The sequence below is a fragment of the Protopterus annectens genome, chromosome 10.part0 (assembly GCF_019279795.1).
Source record: "Protopterus annectens isolate FY-2018-M chromosome 10.part0, PAN1.0, whole genome shotgun sequence".
Taxonomy (NCBI): Eukaryota; Metazoa; Chordata; order Ceratodontiformes; family Protopteridae; genus Protopterus; species Protopterus annectens.
In genome coordinates, this window is record NC_056744.1 from 1,213,801,506 (window position 1) to 1,213,826,008 (window position 24,503).

Genomic DNA, 24,503 nt, shown 5'->3' on the forward strand with positions numbered 1-24,503 from the left:
AAGCTGATCAAGCTATTTAATGATCTACATGTCAAAATGGGCCACCACTGTATTATTCAATGTTAGCATCTCTTCAAGGTCCAAGGTCCATAGTTCCACCTAAAGATTAAAGGGCTAGGTAGAATGATTTTCTTACCGCAGTCAAGTTGTGGTGGTCAAAAAAGTTCACTGCCAACAAAAATGCCCAGTTCTGTAACAAGTTCAAATCACTATCGCTCTACTCAGTATCGTACAGATTGCCCAGAGGTGATCTGTGTCTGGCCTACAAGGCAATCTCAGACCCTGCCCTACTAGAGATGTTCCATATCCATAAGTCTAACTCCTTGCTCATTACCCGCTTGATAGGCCTAAATCTAATATGAGACATTAACAAACCTGCTGGAGAGACAGGTTTGTCTCCTGGAGGCTATCCCATCTCAGGAACAGACTTCACATAAACATCAAACAGAATATGTCGCTGATCCTCTTCAAGTGCAATCATGATGAGTGGATGGAAAACCACAAATTTGTCCCAGGGGTTCCACCTGTGTCCCTCACTGACAGCGGCAACAGGTGCTGACTGAGGTTTCTTTTTTGGGGATAAAATTTGGCTAGGCTTGTAAGGGTCCCAGGGCCATTAGCCTACTAGCCTCCTATGATCCTATGATCCTATAAGTCTGTCAGTTTTGAGAGGAGTGTTCTTTATATGGTATGAACTACATAGGTTCATAGGTTCATAGGTAGATACTAGGCTATTGGCCCTAGGGCCTATATAAGCCTAGCTAAATGGTACCCTGGCTTTTGCCACCCAAGAAAATTATTTACCTGTGCCCCTGTCATGCAGAGCCACAGGAGTGATCCCCGGGGTGAATTTCCTATCTCACTTTTCCAGAAATAACTACATTACAGTTTCTGACACCAAGGAGAGCCCATGGTAATTACACTAGGCATGATTTTCTCATTAAGCCCCAGTTAAAGAACAAGGGTATTAGAAAGACAATTTATATCAATGTTTAGTTTGTAGCTGTCGTTAAACTTGGTCAACCAAAGTTCATTGTTTTTTTTTATTTCAGATAAATACGTGCCAAAGAGGAGGAAGTCCAGGACACTTTGCGATACCACTAGTGACATTTTTTTTTATCCAGGAAAAGGTTCTCCCAACCATTACTGTGTAAGTTCTATCAGACAGCCAGTTAGTTACCTTACAGATAACACAAGGGTTAATATTTAGTGTGGTGACTGTCAATAATAACCACATGGGCAATAGCATCAAGGGTCTTGGATCAATTCAGATATGCAGTATAAAAAGTTCAACCCTTGTATAGGGCCTCAGAAATCTTTTCAAAGGAATCTACTAGGCTGAAAAGACACAAGAAACATTAATGTAAGTTGGGTCAATGGACTGAAGGTTGACTATGTTGTGTATTAGTTCAGTATTAATGTGCTCCGGAACCATGTAAGTGATATTTGAGATGCTTATGAGTATGCAATTATCGGGATCTATAGTATGACTGCCCTTATGTAGTTGTACTACAATGGCCATCCTCCAATCAAAGATATAGCCAATGAAGGGGCTTAGACAGAAGAGGCTTAAGACTAAACTATGATCTGCACATAGTAGAAGGGAACTAAGAAAATTACCAGGGCCATTGGAGCTGGTGTTCTTCATTGCAGACAGTGAAACCAGTACTGCTTCAGAGTGACTCTGGGAGGAATAGTAATGTAAGGGGTGATGGGGGGCATAGTAGTATTTAAAAACAAAGGGAAATTAGAAGTTAATTTGTCAGCTAGGAAGTTGGCAATAACTTTAAGACCTAGACAGGTCACATTGCTTGATATCAGCTCGGAGTAGTACAAGTAATTACTTCTGAAATTTCTAATGTAACTAAAGAAGCCTTGTGAATGTCTTTATTAGTGGTGACAATATAAAAGCTGTGCATTTTCCATAACAGTAGATATATGACCAGGTCCATTTGTCTACCTATTGTACTTTAGGCCGGCAGGACTCAAGCAGCTCAGCCCCTCAAACTTTCCCAAGCTTCCTAATTCCTTCTGTATTCTCATAATTCTGCGCAAAGAAGGATCCCTCTCAAGATGTTTGTTAGCCCAAGGAAGAAGCATAATTAAAAAAAAAGAAACCAAGGAAGGAGACAAAAGCTCTCCGCAGTACTTTCCAAATCTCACTACCAAAAGACAAAGGGAAGGAGGATTGAAGTCATGGAGGAAAATGGACTTCGTTCTACATAACTATCACTACAGTAAGCATATAACTCGTGTATGTAACAGGACAGGTCCATCTTCCTCTACCTATAAGACAGGCTCCCAGTCATAACTTTTTGGATGGATCACTGCAAAGGATGTATTCAAAGACAGCATCACCAAAAGGACCAAGACTGGAGATATCTGCCTAAAAATATCTTGAAGGATAGCATCTCCGGAATGACCTCAGCTGACCTACAAATGTGACATAAGGAAAAGGAAGACTAATACTAATACTAAATACTTTTTCAAAAATATGAGAGGAGGGGACTAGTAGACATTGAGTCCAAGGATCAAGAGCCAGTCACTTTATACAAACTGCCACAGTGACACTAATGCGGTTATAACGGGAAATAAATAACATCTGTAGATGAAGAGCTTGCATTCTAAGAATAGACAGAGACAGAGTGTAAAATCAGTATGCTGCCCAGCTACAGGAAGACTAAGCACAAAGTAAGGAATGGTACAAGGCCAGTAAAAGAGGATCTCAAGAAAGAGATAATTGACAAGCTCGAGAGTGCAGAGAAACACCAAGCGGCATCATCAATAACCCTTCCAAAAGACTGAGGATGGGATCAGCCTGGAGCCTAACACAAGGAAAAGTATTACAACAATATAAAATTCTCAGTAACAAAGAGGAATCTGTAAACTAAGCAGAGAAAGACTGAAGCATTAGACAAAAAGCACATAGCAACAGTCACCAGTTTTTCACTTGAAAGCTTGTTAATCTGTTGATATTTACTTTACAGTACTAATATCTGTCTTCGATAACACTTGCAAACATCACCTCTTCAAAGCCAAGAACACAGCATCCATGGGACCAGACAACATCACAGGCTTCATTCTACACGAACTACAGAACGAACTGGCACCCCACCTAAGTACCATGTTCAGTCATAGCCTCACCTCAGGCTTTGTGCCTGCTGAATGGCGCACAGTAAAGGTTATCCCACTCCACAAGGGGGGAGCCACCACAGACCCCGGGAACTACCTCCCCTTTAGCCTGACGAGCCTGGTCTGCAAGGCCATGGAACGAATCATCATGGAACTTATAAACAAAGACATTGGTAATCTCCAAACTCTGGATCCCACCCAGTTCGGGTCTGTAAAAGGCAGATCATGTCTCCTAAACCTGAGAGACTTCTTTGAAGCAGTCACCAAAGCCGTAGACAAGGGTAAGGTGGTTCACACAGCCTATCTAGATCTTGCCAAGGCTTTTGACACCATCCTCCACTCTGGAGTTATAGATAAACTCACTAAACTAGGTATAAATCTCTATGTCACAAGATGGGTTGCCAACTGGCTCACTGACAGAACCCACACTGTGAAAGTAGCAGACTCCAAATCCGACTTCAGACCAGTGACAAGTGGAGTACCACAGGGTTCAGTCCTGGGTCCTCTCCTGTTTGGTATCTACTTCTCTGAAGTACAGGCTAACACAGAAGGTCTTTGGCTAATGAAGTTCGCAGATGACTGCAAACTAGGAGCCATAATCGAAACTCCTAACGATGTGGACATCCTACAAAAGTGCCTCACTGAGACAGATGCCTGGTGTCAAAGCCATAGCCTCAAGCTCAATGCTAAAAAGTGCATTGTCATCCCCTTTGGTAAAAACTCTGCACCCATGAACTACAACATAGGCGGTAGTATAATTAACACCAAAAGTGTGATAACAGACCTTGGGACACAGGTGGACAGTAGTCTCTCCTTTGATAATCACATCGCCACAGTAGTCAGGAAATCCTTCTATGGAGCACACCTCATCACAAAACGTTTCTCATCCAGAAAAAAAGAGGTCATTGTTCCCCTCTACTCATCACTCATTAGACCCATTATAGAGTACAACGCCCCTTTTGGTATGTACCTCACAAGACATCTACAACAACTGGAAAGGCCGCAGAAATACCTCACAAAGAGGATTACCGGCCTCAAACAGTTGCCCAATGCAGACCGTCTCAAAAAACTCCAGCTTTACTCTGTCACATATCGCCTACTCAGAGGTGATCTCTGCCTAACATACAAAGCTATGTCAAACCCAGAGCTGTTGGACATGCTCCACTTAAAGAAATCCCAATCCCTCCGAGCTACACGCTCTAGGGGCCTAAACCTTGTCACCACAATAAACAATACATGCCGGAGGGATAGATTCCTGTCCCAGAGACTTCCCATACTCTGGAATAAACTACCTATCTATATCAAACAAAGCTCCTCATTAGCACTCTTCAAGAAAAATCTTGATGACTGGATGGGAAATAGGACAATCACCCCGGGGATCACCTCTGTGGCTCTGCTCGACAGTGGCACAGGAAAATAATTTTCTTGGTTGGCAAAAGCCAGGGTACCTTTTTGGCTGGGCTTGTAAAGGCCCCAGGGCCGATAGCCTAGTACCTATCTATGTACCTATGAACCTATGTTCCCTCAACCTAACATCCTACAGTAACAAACTTTATTCTTACCTAATTCTATCCTTCACATCACCTATCCCTAGTCCTGTATTCATGTTTCAAAAAAAAAAAAAGTTTTTGCTAATTTGATTTATGTACTTTATGAATTGCCAACTTTTATTGTTTATTAATTTCTACTTCACTGTAATCTGGTATGTATGCTATTCTTACTTTTCTCCCATGTATTATATTATATTGTATTGTATTGTATTTCCGTGCTTAGTATTTTGGAGCTTTTCTTCCCGTACCTCTGCTGAAAATGGACCTGTGTCGAGTCGGACCTTCCCGGTAAACAAATGTAAAATAAAATAAATAGTATTGGCCCAAAGGCAACAAAAATTGCAAGGCCAGTGACTACAAAAACTCTTGAATGAAGAGGAATGCTCTAAGTGTGAAGATGAGAGTTAAGTGAATATCATTGGGTAATACTCTGTACATCAGCCTGACAGATGTAGAGTCAGTGTGGTTATGGTCATTTTAATCCAAAAAGAAAAGGAATACAAAGGGAAGGTTGAAGAGTATCCAGCACACAATGCCTTTGAGACATAAAAGCTAGGTGAAAGTTTTAAGGTACACTCCCTGATCTACACAGAAAGTGTAGGGGGTCCAAATGTAGAGATGATAAATCAGCAATCAAAGGAGAGTAGTTTTGCTGAAATTATATTAATCCTCAAGTCTTGGTGAGTACCTTCATGAGATGGACCCTGTTTTTCACAAAATCTGACTAAAATGACACTTATATATAGACTGTATTTATATAGCATACATCATGGACAGAAGTAGGTTAAAAATTAAAAAAGATAGCTGGGTGCACAAGACCCAGGATAAAAATGTGCCAATCCTTGTAGACACACTGGTGCCAGGACTGGAAAAGATGACAGTGTAGAAGCATCAAAATACGGAAACATTCCTACAATGGGGCCAGACCAGGCCCAGGGGAGGATGGCCCCCCTGTTATAGAAGGAAATAGCAGTCCATAAAAATCACAAAAACTAATAGACCAAAGAAAAGCCATAAAGAAGATAAAGTGGACTACTGAGGATAACAAAGAAATCATGTATTGTTACTATTGTGCAAAAAGCCCAGAATTCCCAAACAAAATATACACAAAATTACCACAGAAATTAGAGGAAAGAAAAATACTTCCACACGAAAAACTGTCAGAAGCTTCAAATAAAAATCGGTATTCATTAATATAACAAATTTGTGGAAAACAGTATATAGATCAAGAAATATTGATCTGTTTGGAAAAAGAAGCATATGAGGAAGTGTGAAAATATAAATAACAAAACCTATAGATTTTTGAAAAGTACAAAAAAGAATATGGACATGGGAAAGAAACAGAGATTTTGATATGGTGCAATATTTATGCAAAGGAGAAAGCCAAATTAATTAATATAAAGAAAGCAGCCCCAAAGATATTTGAAGAGAAATACAGGCAAAGGATTCCAGATATGGAAAACTTTACTATACAAAAAATAAGAAGACAAAAAGGAAAAGTATAAAAGGAGATTAGTAATGGTGAAGTTAAAGAAATAGAAACAGAGGTTTTGGAGTACCTGCAAAGTGAAGAATTCACTGTAGAAAATGTAATTCAGAAAGCACCACAACAAGACAGAGAAATAGATATCCAAATTAAGGGGAAACCAGTGAAACTGGAAGCAATTGGTCAGGTGCCATATAAAGATATGTTGGAGCCTTCTACAGGAAACCAGCATAAATGTTCACTTCAAGCTGGACAGCAAGGGAAGGAACAAGAAACTCTGGAAACTCTGATGCAGTTAATGTTGAGGAGTGATAGGCCAGTGAGTTCCCATATGACAGAGTAACGGATGGCACAGGATGAAACTGAAGAGAATGTGCCACAGGAAGATGGTATAGAACTTTCTATAGAATGTCCGCAGGAAATGGAAAATAAAAAATGTGCCCTCAGTTTAGAAGAAAACGAGCTAAGAGAAGAGTTGCTTGATTTAATAGAGACAGATAGACATATTACGTTCAATGAAAGAAATAGACTGCAGGAGGTCAATAAAGCCCAAAAAGTCAGAAGTTTGATAAAACAAATGAATACAGTAATTAGGACTGTCCACAGAGATTCATGAAATAAAACAGAAGTAAACAGGATATATTACTGTACAGCTAAATTAATAACCAATAAAGCTCTACCACAAGAACACAGGGTAGTGATGGAAAGGAAGGGAAAACATCGAATACCATCATGGAGAAGTGTCACTGTTAGAATATAGAAGAGGGAACAGATCAACAAACATACTATGAAAGATAGACATAATAAAAGCAATATGCAGTATTAGCACAGACCAGGATCTATCATGCACTATCGCAAATAACAAGCTAAAAATCTCAGCACAGGCAGAAAAACTTAGAAGATAAGTATAAAGGAAATGTACAAAATAAGCAATTTATTGATGATCCAAAAAAGTTTTACAGAGAGTTGGGAAACAAGGTAAAAGGAATTGAAAGTCCACCAAAAACAGGAGAAATAGATACATTTTGGAGAAGTATTTATGAAGATCCTGAGGAACATAACAAAGATGCTAAATGGATAGAAGAAGTGAAAGAAAGAATAAGAAGTTTAAAGGTACAGGATATGAAATGGGAAGAAGTAACAGCAAGAGACATTGAAACAAAGTAAAGAAAAGCCTCTAATTGGAAAACCCCAGGCCCAGATGCAGTACCTAACTTCTAGTTAAAAGTATAACATCTTTGCATGAAGATTTAGCCTTGAGTAAGAACTATTTGTATGCGCATCACGAACAGACACCAACTTGGCTAACAACCGGAAAAACAATGCTCCTACTTAAGAGTGAACCTGCAAGCTACCCTAGAAACTATAGACCAATAACTTGCCTACCGACAACATATAAACTATACACGGGAATTGATATCAACAGAGTTTATAGTCATTTAGAAGAAAATTGAATTATGGCAGTAGAACAAAAGGGCAATAAAAGAAAGTCATATGGAACAAAGGATCATTTGTTGTTAAATAAAGTCATAGTGGAGAACTATAAAAAGGTGAAGAATCTAAGTATGGCATGGATTGACTACAGAAAAGCATTTGATAGTGTCCCACATTCATGGATAAAACTGTGTTTAGAAATGTGTAAGATACACCCTGCACTGATCAACCTCATTACAGTGACCATGAAACAGTGTCAGACTACTTTGCAATAAGCCATGATAAAGGACAAATCATTATCCCAGGGATAAAACTTCAAAGGGGGATATTCCAGGGTGACTTTCTGTCACCACTACTATTTTGCCTTGCCCTTAACCCATTAAGCTGTCTACTTAACAGCTTAGGCCATGGCTATAATTTGGCTCCTAGAAAACATCAAAGTGTAAAGACTCATCTTCTCTTTGTCGATGATTACTGTATAGCTCATCAGATGAGGAACTGAAAGCACAACTGCAAGTTGTCAAAACAGCTTCAGATGATATAAGAATGTCATTTGGTCTTGATAAATGTGCAAAAGCAACCTTTAAAGCAGGAAAACTGCAGCACCAAGAAAACATCAGTTTTTGACAAGAATGTCAAAAAAAACAGCGCAGAGGTGTAGCAGTAGCGTTGTCGCCTCACACCAAGTGGTTCTCCGGTTCGATTCTCGGCTGGTGTGCCTTCTGTGTGGAATCTGCATGTCCTCCCTGCGTTCGTGTGGGTTTCCTCCGGGTGCTCCGGTTTCTTCCCAAGTTACAAAGTCATGCATCTGGAGCATTTCTTCCCGGGCCTCCGCTGAGAATAAATGTGCTATAAAAGAACTTGAGCAAAAGGGAGTGTATAAATATTTGGGAATTGATGTAAATGTGATATAAAAGAACTTGAGCAAGAGGGAGTATATAAATATTTGGGAATTGATGAAGGATCAACAAGAAAACATGAACAAATGAAAATAAAATTTAGGAATACTTTAGAAGACTTAAATTAATCCTGAAAACAGCATCGACATTTAGGAACAAAATTCAAGCTATAAACCAATTTGCTATTCATGTCCAAACTTACACGTTTGGAGTGACTGACTGGCCCCAAATGTGTTGGATAGATTAGGCAGGAAAACCAGAAGGATGCTTCATGCTCACCACATCTTTTTTTAGTGCATATGAAGATTATATATTCTCCATTCCGAAGGAGGGATGGGCCTCCTTGAAAATGATTACATGTATAGATCTGCAATCATGGGACTGCACAGATTTAAGCTGACCTCACAAGACCCAAATGTAATTAAAGTTTTGAAGCATGAGGAGAATAAATCTACGATGACTTCTCTGCTTAATCTAGCAGAAGCATATCGGTGTAAATCAAGAATGGAAATCAAACCAGAAGTAGATAAAATCAGGCAGTAACTGAATGTGCCAAAAAAAACCCCACAAGAAATAATGAAAGGTGAAGGGCCGGATAAGAAGGCAAGAAATGTGGAAAATGCATAAATATAGTTGCAAGTAGAAAACTTCTGGAAGAACCACGTTTATCAGGATTGAATGCAGAAATGGTAAAGAATGGTAAATTCAGTCCAAGAGATGAAAGGTTAATATTGGTGGCCCACAATAGTGGGCTGCATGCTGTTGGTTTACAAAGTCTATTGAACATGCTGGAGAAGCAGACAAATGTAGATTTTGTAAAACAGAATTGGAAACAGTTGCACACCTCGTTGCTGGTTGTGTCATACTAATGGCAGAAGGGCTGTATACTGAAAGGCATAATAATGTGGCAAGACTATTGCACTGGAGATTGAAGTGGCTGAAAAACACTAGAAACATGAATCAATCACAAAGCATCATAGAAAGTGATGATTTCTACATCACATGGGACCACCCATTATCAACAGTTGAAAAGATATAGCGGTCCATGAAAAGAACACAAAAGTAGCACTGATCATTGAAATTGCCACACCCAGTGACTACAGTGTCTTGCGTACAGAGAGACACAAAGTCATAAAATATCAGGATTTGCAGGCAAAAATGAGAGCAATGTGGAACAGGAGTGGATTATTGCAGTTATACAATTAGATTATTTAAGAAATAAATTGCTTATATTGTCTTTTCGGCTTTTCCCGGTTAGGGGTCGCCAGAGCGGAACTCCAATCCACTAATGATTGGAAGTAGATTTTTATGGTGCCGAGTTGCCAGCCCGAAGCCCAACCTTCAGTGAAGGCACGCCCATTCACACATGTCTTTCGGAGGCCATTCGACCATGGGGAGGACATGCAGCCTCCACATAGAAGGCACTCCAGCTGAGAATCGAACAGGAGAACCTCTTGCTGTGAGGCAACATTGCTACCGCTGTACCACCGCAGCTTACTAATAGGGACTTCAGTCTTCTTCCACATTCTCTTACCTAGACTGTTGTACTGCTCATGCATATGGGGCTTGTGCTCCCACACTTGCACAGTACAGCAGTGCAATGCTGGAGAAGCATCGGAGTAAACAAAATCTCAGTTCCTGTTTATTTTTTAACAGTATAGAAAAATAGTTTTTACAAGGTATAGTGCAAAAATATAAGGAAAATCAGGTAGGTGTCTGTTTGGTTTTACAACACGTACCTGACTTTTTCTTATATTTTACTCTGTCCCTCAGCATATACCAATAGAAAGCCTGGCCGCTCAGCAGCTGGACTTTTATTCTGTTGGTGTATGCTCAATTTACAGTGAGCATGCCAGTTGATCTTTCCAATCAGAGTGCTAGTTTCTAAATAGTAATGAGCCTTAATTGTATAATTAAAGGTACATCCTGCCCCTGAATGTGTCAGCTAGACAGACACACATACAGACTAAAGGTCATGGAAACACAACAACAAAGTAGTCTTAGTCCTGGAGAAAAAGGTTCTACTACTGTACATAGTCCTAAAAGGAGAACTAGGACATATTTTTGAGGGAGGCAGCCTTGCCGAAGACATATTCCTTAAAGAAAAACTAGGAAAAATGTTTGAGGAAAGTGGCCTTGCTTACATGGAGGGGGAAGAAGGAAAGACTCTTTTGCTGGAGTACAATTTCCAATGATGATCTCACTTGGCAGATAAAGTGTAGGAGGGAAGGGAAAGAAACAGACATGCATGATCTAACTTACTCTTCAAAGAAAACAAAAGTGCAATGGATGGTATCCGCAAATCAGATGTTATAAGTTCTAAAAAGAGTTGTGCTAAAAAAGATGAGCAGAGTAAAAGTCATCCCATAAGAAAGAGTAACAAATTGCTAGGAATACAGCACCATCCAACCCTGTCCAAGGATCGAATTAGGAATTAAGTGCTATCAAAAGCTGAAAATACTGCATCGATGGGTCCTGACAATATCCCTGGATGCATCTTAAAAAGCATGAAGCATGATGTAGTCTCCATGCAGGCTTTGTACCAAGTAAATGGAGAACAGCTACAGTCATTCACCGTATAAGGAAGGACCATACAGAGACCCAGGCAATTACAGACCTATAAGTTTGACCAGCTTCATGCAAAGCCAGGGAAAGACTTATCATGGAACTTAATCAATCAGGAACCTTCAAACACTTGACCCATCTCAGTTTGGATTTGTCAAGGGAAGGTTATGCTTACTCAATCTGGTGGATTTTTTTGAAAAGGTAACCAAAGCAATGGATGAAGGCAAAACAGTACACACAGCATATCTCAACCTGGCCAAAGCTTTTGACACAATGCCCAACTCAAGCATAGTAGAAAAGCTAAATAAACTGGGAATAAACACCTATGTCACCCACTGGATTGCCAATTGTCTCACAAATAGGATGCAGGAAATCAAAATAAGGGAAATTATTTCCACAAAGAGACCAATCACTAATGAAGCCCCCCAGGGTTCTGTGCTGGGACCTGTCCTACCTGACATCTACTTTTATTTTACTTTTTCACATAAACCACATATTCAAGCACAACTTGGATCTATGGATGGGAAGCAGAAAGTTTAACACAGGACTGTCCCCAGTATTACTAATGGACAAAGGCAGCTACTAAATGCTTTATTCCATGCCTAGGTCTCCTCAAATTATCTGTGGTATGAGCCTAGTTATTCTCATTACGGGTAATATATAATTATCGAACAAGGCCAATCTCTACCCAAATGGGATAGGTTCATTTGGGTACAAAAAGGAAAACTGGTTAGGCTTAAAATGGCTCGCAAAGGCAGACAGCCTGGTGTTTATCTATGAACTTGTGAACCTCTGAATAACATAAGGAGAATGCGGTAAAACCAAATGTTAAGTACCTCCAGTCTTTGTTCCCTGGTAGAACTCCTGAAGAATGGAAATGTATATCAGACCTAAAAATGGGTTTGTGTGGTATGTTCATCCAAAACCTTACCTCTGATGAGAAATGTTACAGAGGCGATGAAGTCTGAATTCCTCAGAAAATGAACCAGTACTTTGTCTAAGTGAAACCACACTTAAGGAGCCCAAATGCCATGGCCTCTTAAGAAAGGAATAAAGAACAAGTTATGAAACCAGTTTACCTTCATAAGTACGTTATGCACTTGGGCGAATCCACTATGTGTGAAAGGAGGTTCCCAAATTGGCAATACCTCGAACAAAAATTGTCCAAATGTGCAATGAGCACACACTGGCATTCGCTCATTGCACATTTGACATTTTGGGTGCGGAGTGCACTATAGCAGGGATCGGGAAATGAACACTTACCCCACTGTAGTGTGATCTCGGAGTTAGTATATTAAAGTGTGGGCGGTGTGGGGGACACAGCCCCCTGTATTACAATGTGTCTTCGACACTGTAGTTCGAAAATCAGCGAATCTGCTGTTCGATTTGCTGATTTTCGAAATACGGAGACTTTTGCAGTTTAAAATGTGCGCTTTTCATTCGCACAAATGCGCAATCGATATTGTCATTTCCGACAATATGAAGGTAAACCATGAAATCCTTTTGATGCAGGATGCAGGTCTTAAGAGATATCTCATCTAAGAAACAACTACATTTCTTGAGAGTGAAAGGAATGAGACTGCAAGGATGACAATAATTGCTGTAGGCAATGAATTAAACTGGAGTCTGTGAGGATGGGATGGACCACCTTACCATTGGAACTGTGGCAATCAAATTGGTTGCTGGCCCAGAAGGATCCAAAAATAGTAAGGTAAGTATGCAATTGCAGACCACCTTGGCATAGGGACCATGTCAAATGAATATGTAGCTGTTCCTTGATAGGATGATATAAAAACAGGATGGCTAAGAAGTCTCATTGTTCAACTGTAGTAAAAAAGAAGTTAGGTACTTACCATAACGTTCCATGTGTGTTGTCTGTCTCTACCTTTATTCTCACTGATGGGTGAAGAAGAGGCAGGGAGTATTCACCTCTCTTCTGGTAATTAGGGAAGAACACTGGTAGCTCAATAGATTGATTTAGGTTACTTTCCGATACAACCTTTCACAGAAATGAAGGATTAGTGCATAAAGAAACTCTATCCTTATGAAAAATTAGGTAAAGGGGGTTGGAAGACAAGGCATGCAACTCTGAGACTCTTGGCTGAGGCAATACCTACTAAAGAGAGTGTTTTCCAAGACAGAAACTTTAGATCACATGTGGCTGAAGGTTCAAAGGGGTAACAAATGATATTTGTTAAAATTAAATTCAGTTCCCAGGGAGGAGTTGGACTCTTATATGGGGGTCTAATCATTGTTGTTCCTTTCAAAAAGGCCTTACAGAGTCTGTGTGATATAATATCAAAGCATTTCTCTCCCACATGGAAATTTGAAATTGCTGCTAGTTAGATTCTAATAATAGAAGCAGCCCCACCTTCATGAAAAAGTTTGATTAGAAATTCCAGTATAGAATGCATGGATGTAGAAAAGGGATCTAGCTGGTTATCAGTCACCCATATTACAAACCTATCCCATTTACTCTTGTATATCTTACGCGTAGAGGTTTTATGGGAGGACAACAGAATATGTTTTACCAGACAGGACAGATGGGGAAATCTGGCAATCAAGGGAACTGGAGCAGCCAAGCTATTAACTTGAGGTTGTAAAGGCTGAGATGTGCCATTCCTGAAGGATGCGTTAGTAAATCTGGAGCCTGGTCCAGAATCCATGGTCTGTCCCAAAGATGAGACTATAGAAAGGGAAACCAGATTTGATGAGGCTAATAGGGTGCAATCAGGATTACTGTGGTCTCCAACAGACTTGCTTTCTGCAATAATTTGGGAATTAGAGGAATTGGAAGGAATGCATATAGGAGTCCCGGAGGCCAATTGTGAACAAGTGCATCCCTTGGTGACTCCCCCACAGAAGGGGTTAGGGCAAAGTAGTTGCTGCATTTGGCATTGGTGGGTGAAGCAAAAAGATAGCCACAAGGCTGGCCCCATTTCTGGAAAATCTCTTCTGCTACTCTCTGATTGAGGGACCACTCATGGGGTCATAATATGGCCCTGCTCAATTTCTCTGCAATAACGCTAGATTTCCCCGGAATGTGCACTGCAATCAGAAAACGGTTGGAGGATGTCACCTATTGCCAAACCTAAGAGCTTCTCGACAAAGGGGATACGATCTGGGTCCTCCTTGTTTGTTTATGTACCAGACTACCAACATATTGTTTGACTGAATTGCTATCATTCCTAGAGGGACAGTGTCCCGAAATGCCTGCAACACCAAGAGCACTTCCCTCATCTCTAGGACGTTTATGTGCAAGTGAGCCTCGAGTTCCTCCCAGGTGCTTTGGACTGTCTTTCCCTAGATTATGCCCCCCCCCCCCAATCTGGGAAGCATCTGTGGTCATCGTGGCTTGGGGTTGATGGGGGATAAAGGGATGGCCTTGAGATACTGAAGGAGAGTGAATCCACCACTCAAGATCCTTTTTGCAGGAATTGGTTATGAGAATGTTGTGTGACATTGGTAATTCCTAGAGTGACCATTGTGTGGAAAGTAACCAGTGAAGTATCCTCATATGTAGTCGAGCTAGAGAAATAAGTACAATAAATGCTGCCATCTTCCCCAGAACCTGTAGCACTTGTTTTGCATTGGCTCGAGTTTTCCTGATTAATAGTTTCACATGTAGATGAAGATCATGCACTCTGTTGCGAGGGATTCTTGCTACCAGCGTGGTTGTATATATCTCTGTTCCTATAAAATGTAAGTTTTGAAATGGCTGTAGAGCAGATTCGTCGTAATTTATGGCAACTCCCAGGGAGGAGCAAAGCTGAGGTGTATAGTCCCTGGCTTGTAGCAGAAGATGCCTGGTTGGGGCAGTTATGAGCCAGTTGTCCAGATAAAGAAACACCCAGAATCCTTGGTGTCTCAGGTGAGCCGCCACTACTGCCAAGCATTTGGTGAACACTCTGGGGGCTGTAGTGAGACTAAAGGACACAGCATGAAACTGGAAGTAACTGGCTCCTAGCCAAAAGTGCACAAACCTTCTGGATTGCCTTTCCATTAGACTGTAGTAGTACACCTCCTGAAGGTCTATAGAGCACATCCAGTTGTCTTTTTCCAAGAATGAAAGTATCGACTGCAGTGTCACCATCCGGAACTTGGTTTTCTTCACCAATTTGTTGAGATTGCTGAAATCCAAAATGGGTGTCTAGTCCCCTGTTTTCTTTGGAAGTAAAAAGAATCTTGAGTAAGTTCGGGATCCTCAATGGTTTGTGGGGACTTCTTGGATGACTCTTTTTCTTAGCAACTTTTGGATTTCTAACGTTGCTTGTTCCCTTTGACTGGGTGGAACATCTGGAACTGATTTGTTTTTGGGACTCAGGAGAGAGAAGGAAATGATATAACCCCTGGATATTATGTCCTGCACCCACTTGTCATTGGTTATCTTCCACCAGGTTTCTAGGTGAAGTGACAGTCTTACCCCGACTGCCTCCAGAGGCAAGCAGTCGGGCACTCCTTTAGGAGCGCTGAAAGGGTCTGTCAAAGAAAGATTCTCTGGAGCCCTGATTCTGCAGGCTTCCTCATCCACAAGTGCAGCGTCTTCTGTTACTGTTCCCCCCTCTTCCCCTGGGGGAACTACCACCCTGTAAGTCCTGGTAAGACCTTCGAGATTTCCTGAACCACATCTTCCCACTACCCCTCTGACTCTTTGGAAACAGTCTGATGGGTGTGGAAAAATGTACTCCAATGGCAGACAAGGTCTTATCCTCCTGCTCACACTGGGTTAGCATTTCTTTTACTTTGGGCCCAAAGAGAGATGAGCCATCAAAGGGAGCATTAACAAGTGAAGACTTAAAAAGCTCCGCGGAATTGCAAAGGTGCATCCAGGCTTGCCTCCTATGGAGATACCTGAACCCACTGCCCTACTCCTTCCATCTGCTGCATATGAAATTAATTTCATGGACTACCAAGTTGAGTGTACCGAGCTGTGCGTTGATCTTATCTGCTGTCGCATCCGCAATAGCTCCCTGGAATATTGGCGGCCCAAGACAGATGATGATTTACAAAGTCCATTGAACATGTGGGAGAAACAGACAAATGTAGGTTTTGTAGAACCGAATTGGAAACAGTTGCACACCTTATTGCTGGTTGCAGCATACTAATGGCAGAAGGACTGTATACTGAAAGGCATAATAATGTGGCAAGACTGTTGCACTGGGGGATTGTGCAAACATTATGGTACTGAAGTGGCTGAAAAGCACTGGAAACATGAGTCACAAAGCATCATAGAAAATAATGAATTCTACATCACATGGGATCATCCATTGCCAACAGTTCAAAAGATAGATGCCAGAAAACCAGATACAGTGGTCCAAGAAAAGAAGACAAATGTAGCATTGATCATTGAAATTGCCACACCCAGTAACTACAGTGTCTTGCGTACAGACAGACACAAAGTCATTAGGATTTGCAGGCAGAAACGAGAGCAATGTAGAAGAAAGATACCCACAAAATTCCAACAGTGGTAGGAGCAATGGGTCTGCTAAAAAATAGTCTATAATCATATTTAGATATACTACCAATACATGTAACTCTGTACAAATTGCAGAAGGAATAATTACTGGGCACATTGCGGGTGCTGAGAAGAGCACTTCTGGCTGACATCAAAGATTGAAACAATACTAATTTCATGAACTTTAATCATACTTTGACTTAGGAATGAGGTCCATTCCTGTCACTATAATAGAAACCCAAAAGATTTGAGAAATTAAAAAATAAAAAGAGGGAGTCTGAGAGTTCTTTCAGCAGGTTCCTCTGAAGTCTGGTGAAATGAGTGAGATCATTCAGAGATCATAGCGTAAAAGCAGCTGATGAGAAGACACGCTTCCCATTTCTTTCCATGGTCTTAGAATCCTTATTAGGGGGACAGACAGTGGAAATGGTCTAGGAAAGTTCCTTTTTCTTGGCAGCCGCCATGACCATGGCATCCACTGTTACTCCCTTGGTGAGAAAGGCTTGGTCCTTGGGTGCTGTAATGTACTTGTTTGGCCGCCTAAGGAGTGGTTTCTATGGAGTCTGGGGTCTCCTAGGCCTTTCAAGAGATTAACTGAATAAGCTCATCAGACAGCAGTGTCACCCAAGAAGTTGAAGGGCGAGATCCAAAGGCCTTGAGGTATGTCGATTCCCTGGCTGAAGGGGATGATGACTGCCAGTTACCTATCTGTTTTATAATTTCCAGGATGTCTCCAAAGGAGACGACCTCAGGAGTTCAGGAGGTGACCGAGGGGACCCTTCTGCTTCACTGAGGTCAGTATCTTAAGTGAAGGACTCCTCTGGGGAGTCCAGATGCTTCCTCTTGCATGGCGTCTTCTGAGGGACTTCCTCAGTTGGGTACTCTGAGGAAGTTTAGAAGAGGGAGGAGTCCCCTGGGGAACATACTGAGGCCTTGGATCCCTTTGGTCCTGTGGATGGAGGTGATTAGGTAAAGACACCTGCACCAATGAGGAAGGAATCTCTGAAGGGGACTGTGCCTGAGCCTGAGGAGTAGTCATTGCCCTCCTCATTAACTTCAAAAGTAGACCAACCCTGCTTCGATGAACTCCCCCGGACCAGACAACTCAGATGTCGGGGCCGAAAAAGCCCTCAGAGCAGGAGATTGAAGCTCCGAAGATGAGGTGGGAGTTGAACCAATCTGTGCCGAGGCCCAGAGATAGTGCCAGATCTGAAAAGATCTGAACCAGCTCAAGGACCGACCAGTGAGTGTCGGCTCACAGAGGTCTCCTGATCTGACTGGGCAGAGACGGTCAGGGCAGACATTGGATCTGAGGAGCTGACAGGTCCTGAACCTGATACAGACACCAGTTGGATATTGGAGTCTTCCGGCTCTGAAACCGAAGGATGGATGAAAGGAGGATTAGGCGCCACAGGGCAAAGATGAGTCTGGTCCAACTCCTTTGGGTTTGGATCCAAAAGAAACTTGGCCAAGACAGGTGTCTTGAGAATCCTCGTCACTACCCTATCCACATCTTCGCCTGAGAGGCTTCTAGTAGACCTAGTAGACAATGTTGGAGACCTGGATCTAGTTAAAAAAGGGAATGGGAACCGAGACGTAATAGGCTCCAAGGATGGAGATTGGCTCCGACAGCAAAATTTAGAAGACAATAGGGCCTTCGGAGTCAATGACTCAGAGTCCATTTTGGAGGTGATGATTTTGTCTGATCTGATGAGGTTCCTGCTTCAGAGGTAACTGTCTGCTCCATGGGTGATGTCGGAGCGGACACCTTAGGTTGTTTAGCTTCTGGCTCCAATGAGGTTTTCAGAGCTGGAGAACACTGTTTCCCCTACTCTCAAATTTATTTGATTTTGGAGAGGAGGGATAGGTAGAGATAGCCTCAGAGAATGGGGTTTTAATTAACACCTTCAAAATCAATTTGTTTTTTCATTCCATAAGCGGACTTTGATTAAAGGAGAGGCATATGGAACAAGATTTTTGTAAATGAAGAGGCCCCAAACAGTAAATTCACAATGTGTGCGAATCACTGAAGGGCATCTTTTTGCTGCACTTCTCACATTTTTTGAAATCCAACGGCTTGCTTTCTTTTTGGGACATACTGAAAAAAAAAGCCCTAGATAACAACATTGCAAAAAACTCTAATTAGGAAAGATTAAAAAAGAAAGAAAATTAGAGCTCTTTTTCTCTCTTCATTTTTTTTTTCCCTAAATAAAGCAACAGTATCAGGGAAAAAATCAAGGAAGTCCTCTAACTTAAATGGACTTGGTGAGGGATGGAGGGGAAGATGGTTAACTGCTCTCTAACTAAAATGAGGAGTAACCTGAAAAGAAAAGAAGAAAACCATTACTAAATGCTTGAAAACTTTTCTACGAATGAAAGGAAGGGAAGGAAGTTAAAGGGAACACCCTCTAACTAAACAGGTGTAAGTTAGACATCCTCTAATTAAAATAGACGCTAACAGAGAGGGGAAAAACGAAATAGGTAACTGTTTTAAGAAAGGAGGCCACTAATAATTAGCAGGGAACTAAAACTGAAAATATATGAAAATACTACGAAACTATAAGATATATTGAAAAATTTTACGAAACTGTAAAAAAAAAAAAAAAAAAAAAAACCTAGCCCAGAGCTTGCTTGAAGATGCTTCTCCCAGCGCAGCAAACATGATCTGAGGACGTTGAGCAACTCCATTATGGGTATGGAGGGAGGCCCACGATCTTTACTGAAGACCTTCAGCTATAAAGGCCAAGACCAATCCGAAATATCAGATCTGAACCCATGAGTGAGAATAAAGGTGAAATTGGCAACAAATCTAAGCATTAGTTTTACCATAAGAAATTTATGTCCATAGAGTAAAACAAACAAAAAGAAGTAAAAGTAGACAAGGTGTCTTGGCTTACCAATCAGTGGTCTGCTCTACAGACAAACAGTTTACATGCAAAAAAAAAGCACAGCCATCAAGGAAGCCGGAACATGCCCTACATTGACAGATATAACCCACTGATGGCTTTCTTTTTTCTCCATTATAGCAGTCACTACTAGGGAGAGGTGACCAAAAGGGCTGAAAAAGTCAGCAGTGAGTGGCTAATGGTCTGAATAGTAGAGGGAAAAATACATACCCTGGGATTTATTAATTCCCACACTAAGTGTACATTAAGTATACACCGTTCTGAGTGAACAGACAACAAACTTAACTCACACCTTCTTCCTTCTAATTTTAGTTTTTCTGCTGATTTTCTTGCAGCTTTAAATACTAAGGGGGATTCATAAAGGTTACCGCAAAGTGTACACTACAGGTACACTTAGTGTAAGCTTTCTGAGTGACTAGAAAGTGGAAAAAATGTGTTTAGGATGTTCTTGAATACAGATCATGTACACTTAGTGGAGGTGTTATTGAATCTGGCCCATAATAATAAAAAAAATGAGAATTACCCAGTTTAAGTACTGCTGCAAAATCTGCTTTGTGCTACTTGCTGTGTTATGTAAGGGGAAGGAGATTTACACATTCCATTTGCTGACATAAATCTGAAGAGTAGTATTAAAGCAGACAGAACACAGTAAGTGAAATCTGTAACTGCAGCACGCCCACCAGAATTCATTGCTGGACACATTTACAAAGAAAAAAGGAAGATGGCTAATTTTCTTCCAACCTACATTAGGTATTAATGTAGACTGCAGTGATGTAGTAATTACTGTGAGATATGAAAAAATGACCGAACTCCGGAAAAGTCCAGATATTACTAATTAAGCAGGATATTCCATTTTTGTCACATGACTGCACTATATACATGAAATTATGCATCAACTATAACTTCAGCAACAAATGTCACCACAACTTCAGAAAAAGATTAACAGATATTTATTGGTAAGAAAATAAAATCACAAAATAAAGTATTTATGGTAGAACAGCTGACCTGAGTTTTGCAAGCAGCTCTCCTCTCTCTGCACATTCCACACTAACCTGCCGAATCACCTCATGGAAAATAATGTTATATATGTTTTGTTCTTTCTTCACCAGGTCAAGCAGGCTGTGCATCTGTCATTAAGAGTTAAAATATGCCATTGTAAATGGTTCCTACATTTACTTTAGACATTTCTATATGAAGAGGCCATCATGTCAGTTTTCAAGCAGCACACAACTCAGCCAAATTACTGAATTCACAACAGCATTATAAACTACACAAAATGAGGCACAATGTCTATACTCTGTGTTCAAGGCCAGAATATGATTTGGTGAAGAATATAAAGACTGTGGTAAGTGTGGTCCCCCTATATATTCAAAGGTATTATGTATTAAAATAACTGAAAGAGTTGCGTCCTATCCTCTAGGTGTGGGGAGATCCATCTTCCTGTGCCACCTATGACTCAAGTTTCAGAAGCAGCCCATGTTCTGCAGGTTTTGCTGGTGGCGGTGGTACATCTGATTAACAGATGGAAAACTTTTAGTTATGTACTCACCATAACTTCAGATGTTTGGGATCCATCTCGCCTACATTCTGAATGATGGGTTCGGAGCCGATCCCTCGGCTCCGACTCGGCACGCTTATGCCAAAGAGCGAAGTCTCTTATTGGCTGAGCTTACTATATCCCAGGATGCACCACTACCAGTCCCCCAGATCTAGTTTGTCCGCATACATGCACACACGCATACCCTGCTTATATAACATCGTCAGATGAAACAAGATAAAAACAGTTGAACTCAAAACCGTTCAATCTCTTCTGATCTGCAAGGCAGGGGAAGGAGGGTGGGTATCAGGAATGTAGGCGAGATGGATCCCAAACATCTGAAGTTATGGTGAGTACATAACTAAAAGATGTTATGTGATCCTATCTCGCCTACATTCTGAATGATGGGACAGCGTCCTAGCACCTGAATCCTGGGTGGCTCACTGGAAAACACTCCTGAGTACCGTGGAACCAAATGATGCTCGTCCTTTAGATGCCACATCCAATTTGTAGTGGGAAATGAAAGTGTGCGGGTTGGACCAAGTAGCCGCAGCACAAATTTCCGATATAGCGAGCTTGGAATGAAAGGCTATAGAAGTAGCCATAGCTCTGGTAGAATGAGCTTTGATAGATGATGTAAGATGTTTACTTGAAGAAGAATAGGCCTGAGTTATGCAATCTCTGATCCATTTTGAGATTGTAGCTTTTGTGATGGTTTGGCCCAATTTATTATCTGAGAAGGACACAAACAACTGGTCTGACTTACGAAGTTGCTGAGTCCTGTCTAAATAGAAGCGTAATTGCCTGTGAACATCCAATTTATGGAGAGTGTATTCTGCTTCATTAGAGAATTTTGGAAAGAAAACTGGTAGTTCTAGAGATTGTTGAAGACAGAAACTAGAACAAACCTTTGGGACAAAGGATGGATTAGACCTAAGTGATACTCTATCCTTGTGGAAAATCAAGTACGGTGGTTTAATAGACAGGGCTTGAAGCTCTGAGACTCTTCTTGCAGAAGTAATAGCCACTAAGAATGCCGTTTTCCAAGACAGGTATTTTAATTACAAGTAGCAGCCGGTTCAAGGGGGAGATGTTAATGCGCGAAGCACCAAATCAAGATCCCACGGAGGTGCAGGATGAAAAACTGGTGGTCTTAACAGACTCGCACCTTTAATGAACGTTTTGCATAGTCTGCTGCTCATCAAAGGAGGATCCGTGGAGTCATGGAATTTAGAGATAGCAGCTAGTTGGACTTTAATAGTTGAGACAGAAGATCCCTGATTAAACAGGGATGTTAAGAATTTCAAAACCTCTGGGACAGGAGCAGTGATAGGGTCTAAGCCCTTGAGTTGAGCCAAGATAGCAAACCTCTTCCACTTACTGAGGTACAATTTGTTAGTGGTGGGTTTGTGGGCCGAAGATAAAATGTGAACAACTTCCGGGTCTAGTGTGTGCCTTCTAACTAAGGTTGGAAGTGGAGGAGCCAAGCTGTCAATTTCAGAGATTGAAGGGACTGATGCCAATGTCCCGACTGATGGATTAGCAAATCCGGGATCAGGTCTAAGGTCCACGGATCGTCCACTGCATGCTTTTTCAGGTAAGGAAACCATATCTGACGAGGCCAGTATGGGGCAATCAGAATCATTGAAGACCCCAGTTGAGAAGCTTTTTGAATAACTTTGGGAAGGAGTGGAATTGGAGGAAAGGCATAAAGTAGCCCTGTTGGCCAAGTTTGTGCTAGAGCATCCATGGCTGGTACTTCCTGATGTGGAATCAAGGAGAAGAACCTTTGGCACTTGGTGTTTTGTGGAGTTGCAAATAGGTCGCAGCACGTCCCCATCTCTTGAAAACCTGGGCTGCTACTGTGCGGTTTAGAGACCATTCGTGAGGAGAGAGAATTGTCCTGCTTAATTTGTCCGCCAATACATTTGACTTTCCCGGGATGTGGGTCGCTACCAAGAAGCGGTTGGTAGCTACAGCCCATTCCCACACTCTCATGGCCTCTCTGCAAAGGGGATACGATCTGGTCCCTCCTTGTTTGTTCAGATACCAAACCACCGACATGTTGTCTGTGTGGATGGCGATGATGCCCTGAGGAAGAAACTTGTGTAAGGCCTGTAGGGATAGAAGTACAGCCCTCATCTCCAACACGTTGATGTGGAGAAGAGCTTCGTCCGGAAGCCAGGAGCCCTGAACTAGCCTGCCCAGACAATGCCCCCACCCTATCTGGGAGGCATCTGTCGTCAGCGTAACCACTGGAGGGGGGAGAACAAAGGGTTTTCTCTGATCCAAGTTGGATGTCTGAAGCCACCAGCGAAGGTCCCTTTGCATATTTCCGTAATCATGATGTGATGATTGAGGGAAGATCCTGAAAGGACCATTGAGTTGACAAGAGCCACTGAAGAATCCTCATGTGTAATCTTGCTAGAGGAACTAAAAGAACCGTGGCAGACATTGAGCCTAAAACCTGTAGGACCATCCTGGCTGGGGCTTTGGATCTCGAGATCAGAGCTTGAACTTGGCCCTGTAAAGTTCGGATCCTTCGGCAGGAAGAAAGACGCATCAATCTTGAGTCTATCTCTGCTCCTATAAACTTTATCGTTGAGAGGGCAGCAAGACAGACTTTGACCAATTGAATGTAATCCCTAGGGAAACACCCAGGAGATGGTGGCTTTGAGGTTGTCCATTAGTAGATGCCTGGTGGTGGCAGTCAGGAGCCAGTCGTCGAGATAGGGAAACACTTGGAATCCAAGACTTCTCAGGTGAGCCGTCACTACTGCCAAACACTTGGTGAACACCCTGGGGCTGTGGTGAGACCAAAGGGCAGAGCACAAAATTGGTAATGACTGACTCCCAGGCTGAAGCGCAGATACCTTCTGGACGCCTGATGTATCGGTATGTGATAATAGGCGTCCTTGAGGTCTATGGAGCACATCCAAACATCCTTCTCCAACAACGGGAGAATGGATTGTAACGTGACCATTCGGAATTTGGATTTCGTGACGGATTGGTTCAGTCTGCTGAGATCCAATATTGGTCTCAGGTCCCCTGTCTTTTTTGGCACTAAAAGAACCTGGAGTAATTTCCTGATCCGATCTGGTCTGTGGGGACCGGTTGGATGACTCCTTTTCTAGCAGCTTTAAAGCTTCTGTGGCTGCTATTTCCCTTTGACTGGGTGGTGGGTCCGGGATTCTCTTGGGCGGTGGGGTGAGTATTTGAATGGGATGGTGTAACCTCCGGCAATGATCGAAGCACCCATCTGTCCTGAGTGATTGACTCCCAGGCTTTTACGTGCTTGGCAAAAGCGACACCCGACTGGCTCCGAGCAGCACAGCCGGGCAATCCCTCATGACGTGTGGGAGGCTGAAGAGCCACGAAAGGACTCATGGTCTCCAGAATTGCGGGGCCCTCTGCCGCCTCTGGGACGGCGTCTCCCTGAAAAATTTCCCGCCCTCTGCCTCTGGGACGGGAATCTTCCTGCTGTTGGGAGAAAAACTTGCGAGATTTTGGAACCACATTTTCCCCCTCCTTTGGCCTTG

General features: G+C 41.9%; 1 protein-coding gene across 1 annotated transcript in view; it reads right to left on the minus strand.

Moving 5' to 3' along the window:
- AXDND1 (axonemal dynein light chain domain containing 1) overlaps window positions 1-24,503 on the minus strand; it is a 2,684,234-nt gene that overhangs the window by 1,710,330 nt on the left and 949,401 nt on the right. Inside the window, exon 9 of the mRNA XM_044085955.1 lies at window positions 20,433-20,554. Coding sequence (XP_043941890.1) covers window positions 20,433-20,554 — 122 coding nt within the window. The remainder of the gene's footprint in view (window positions 1-20,432; window positions 20,555-24,503) is intronic.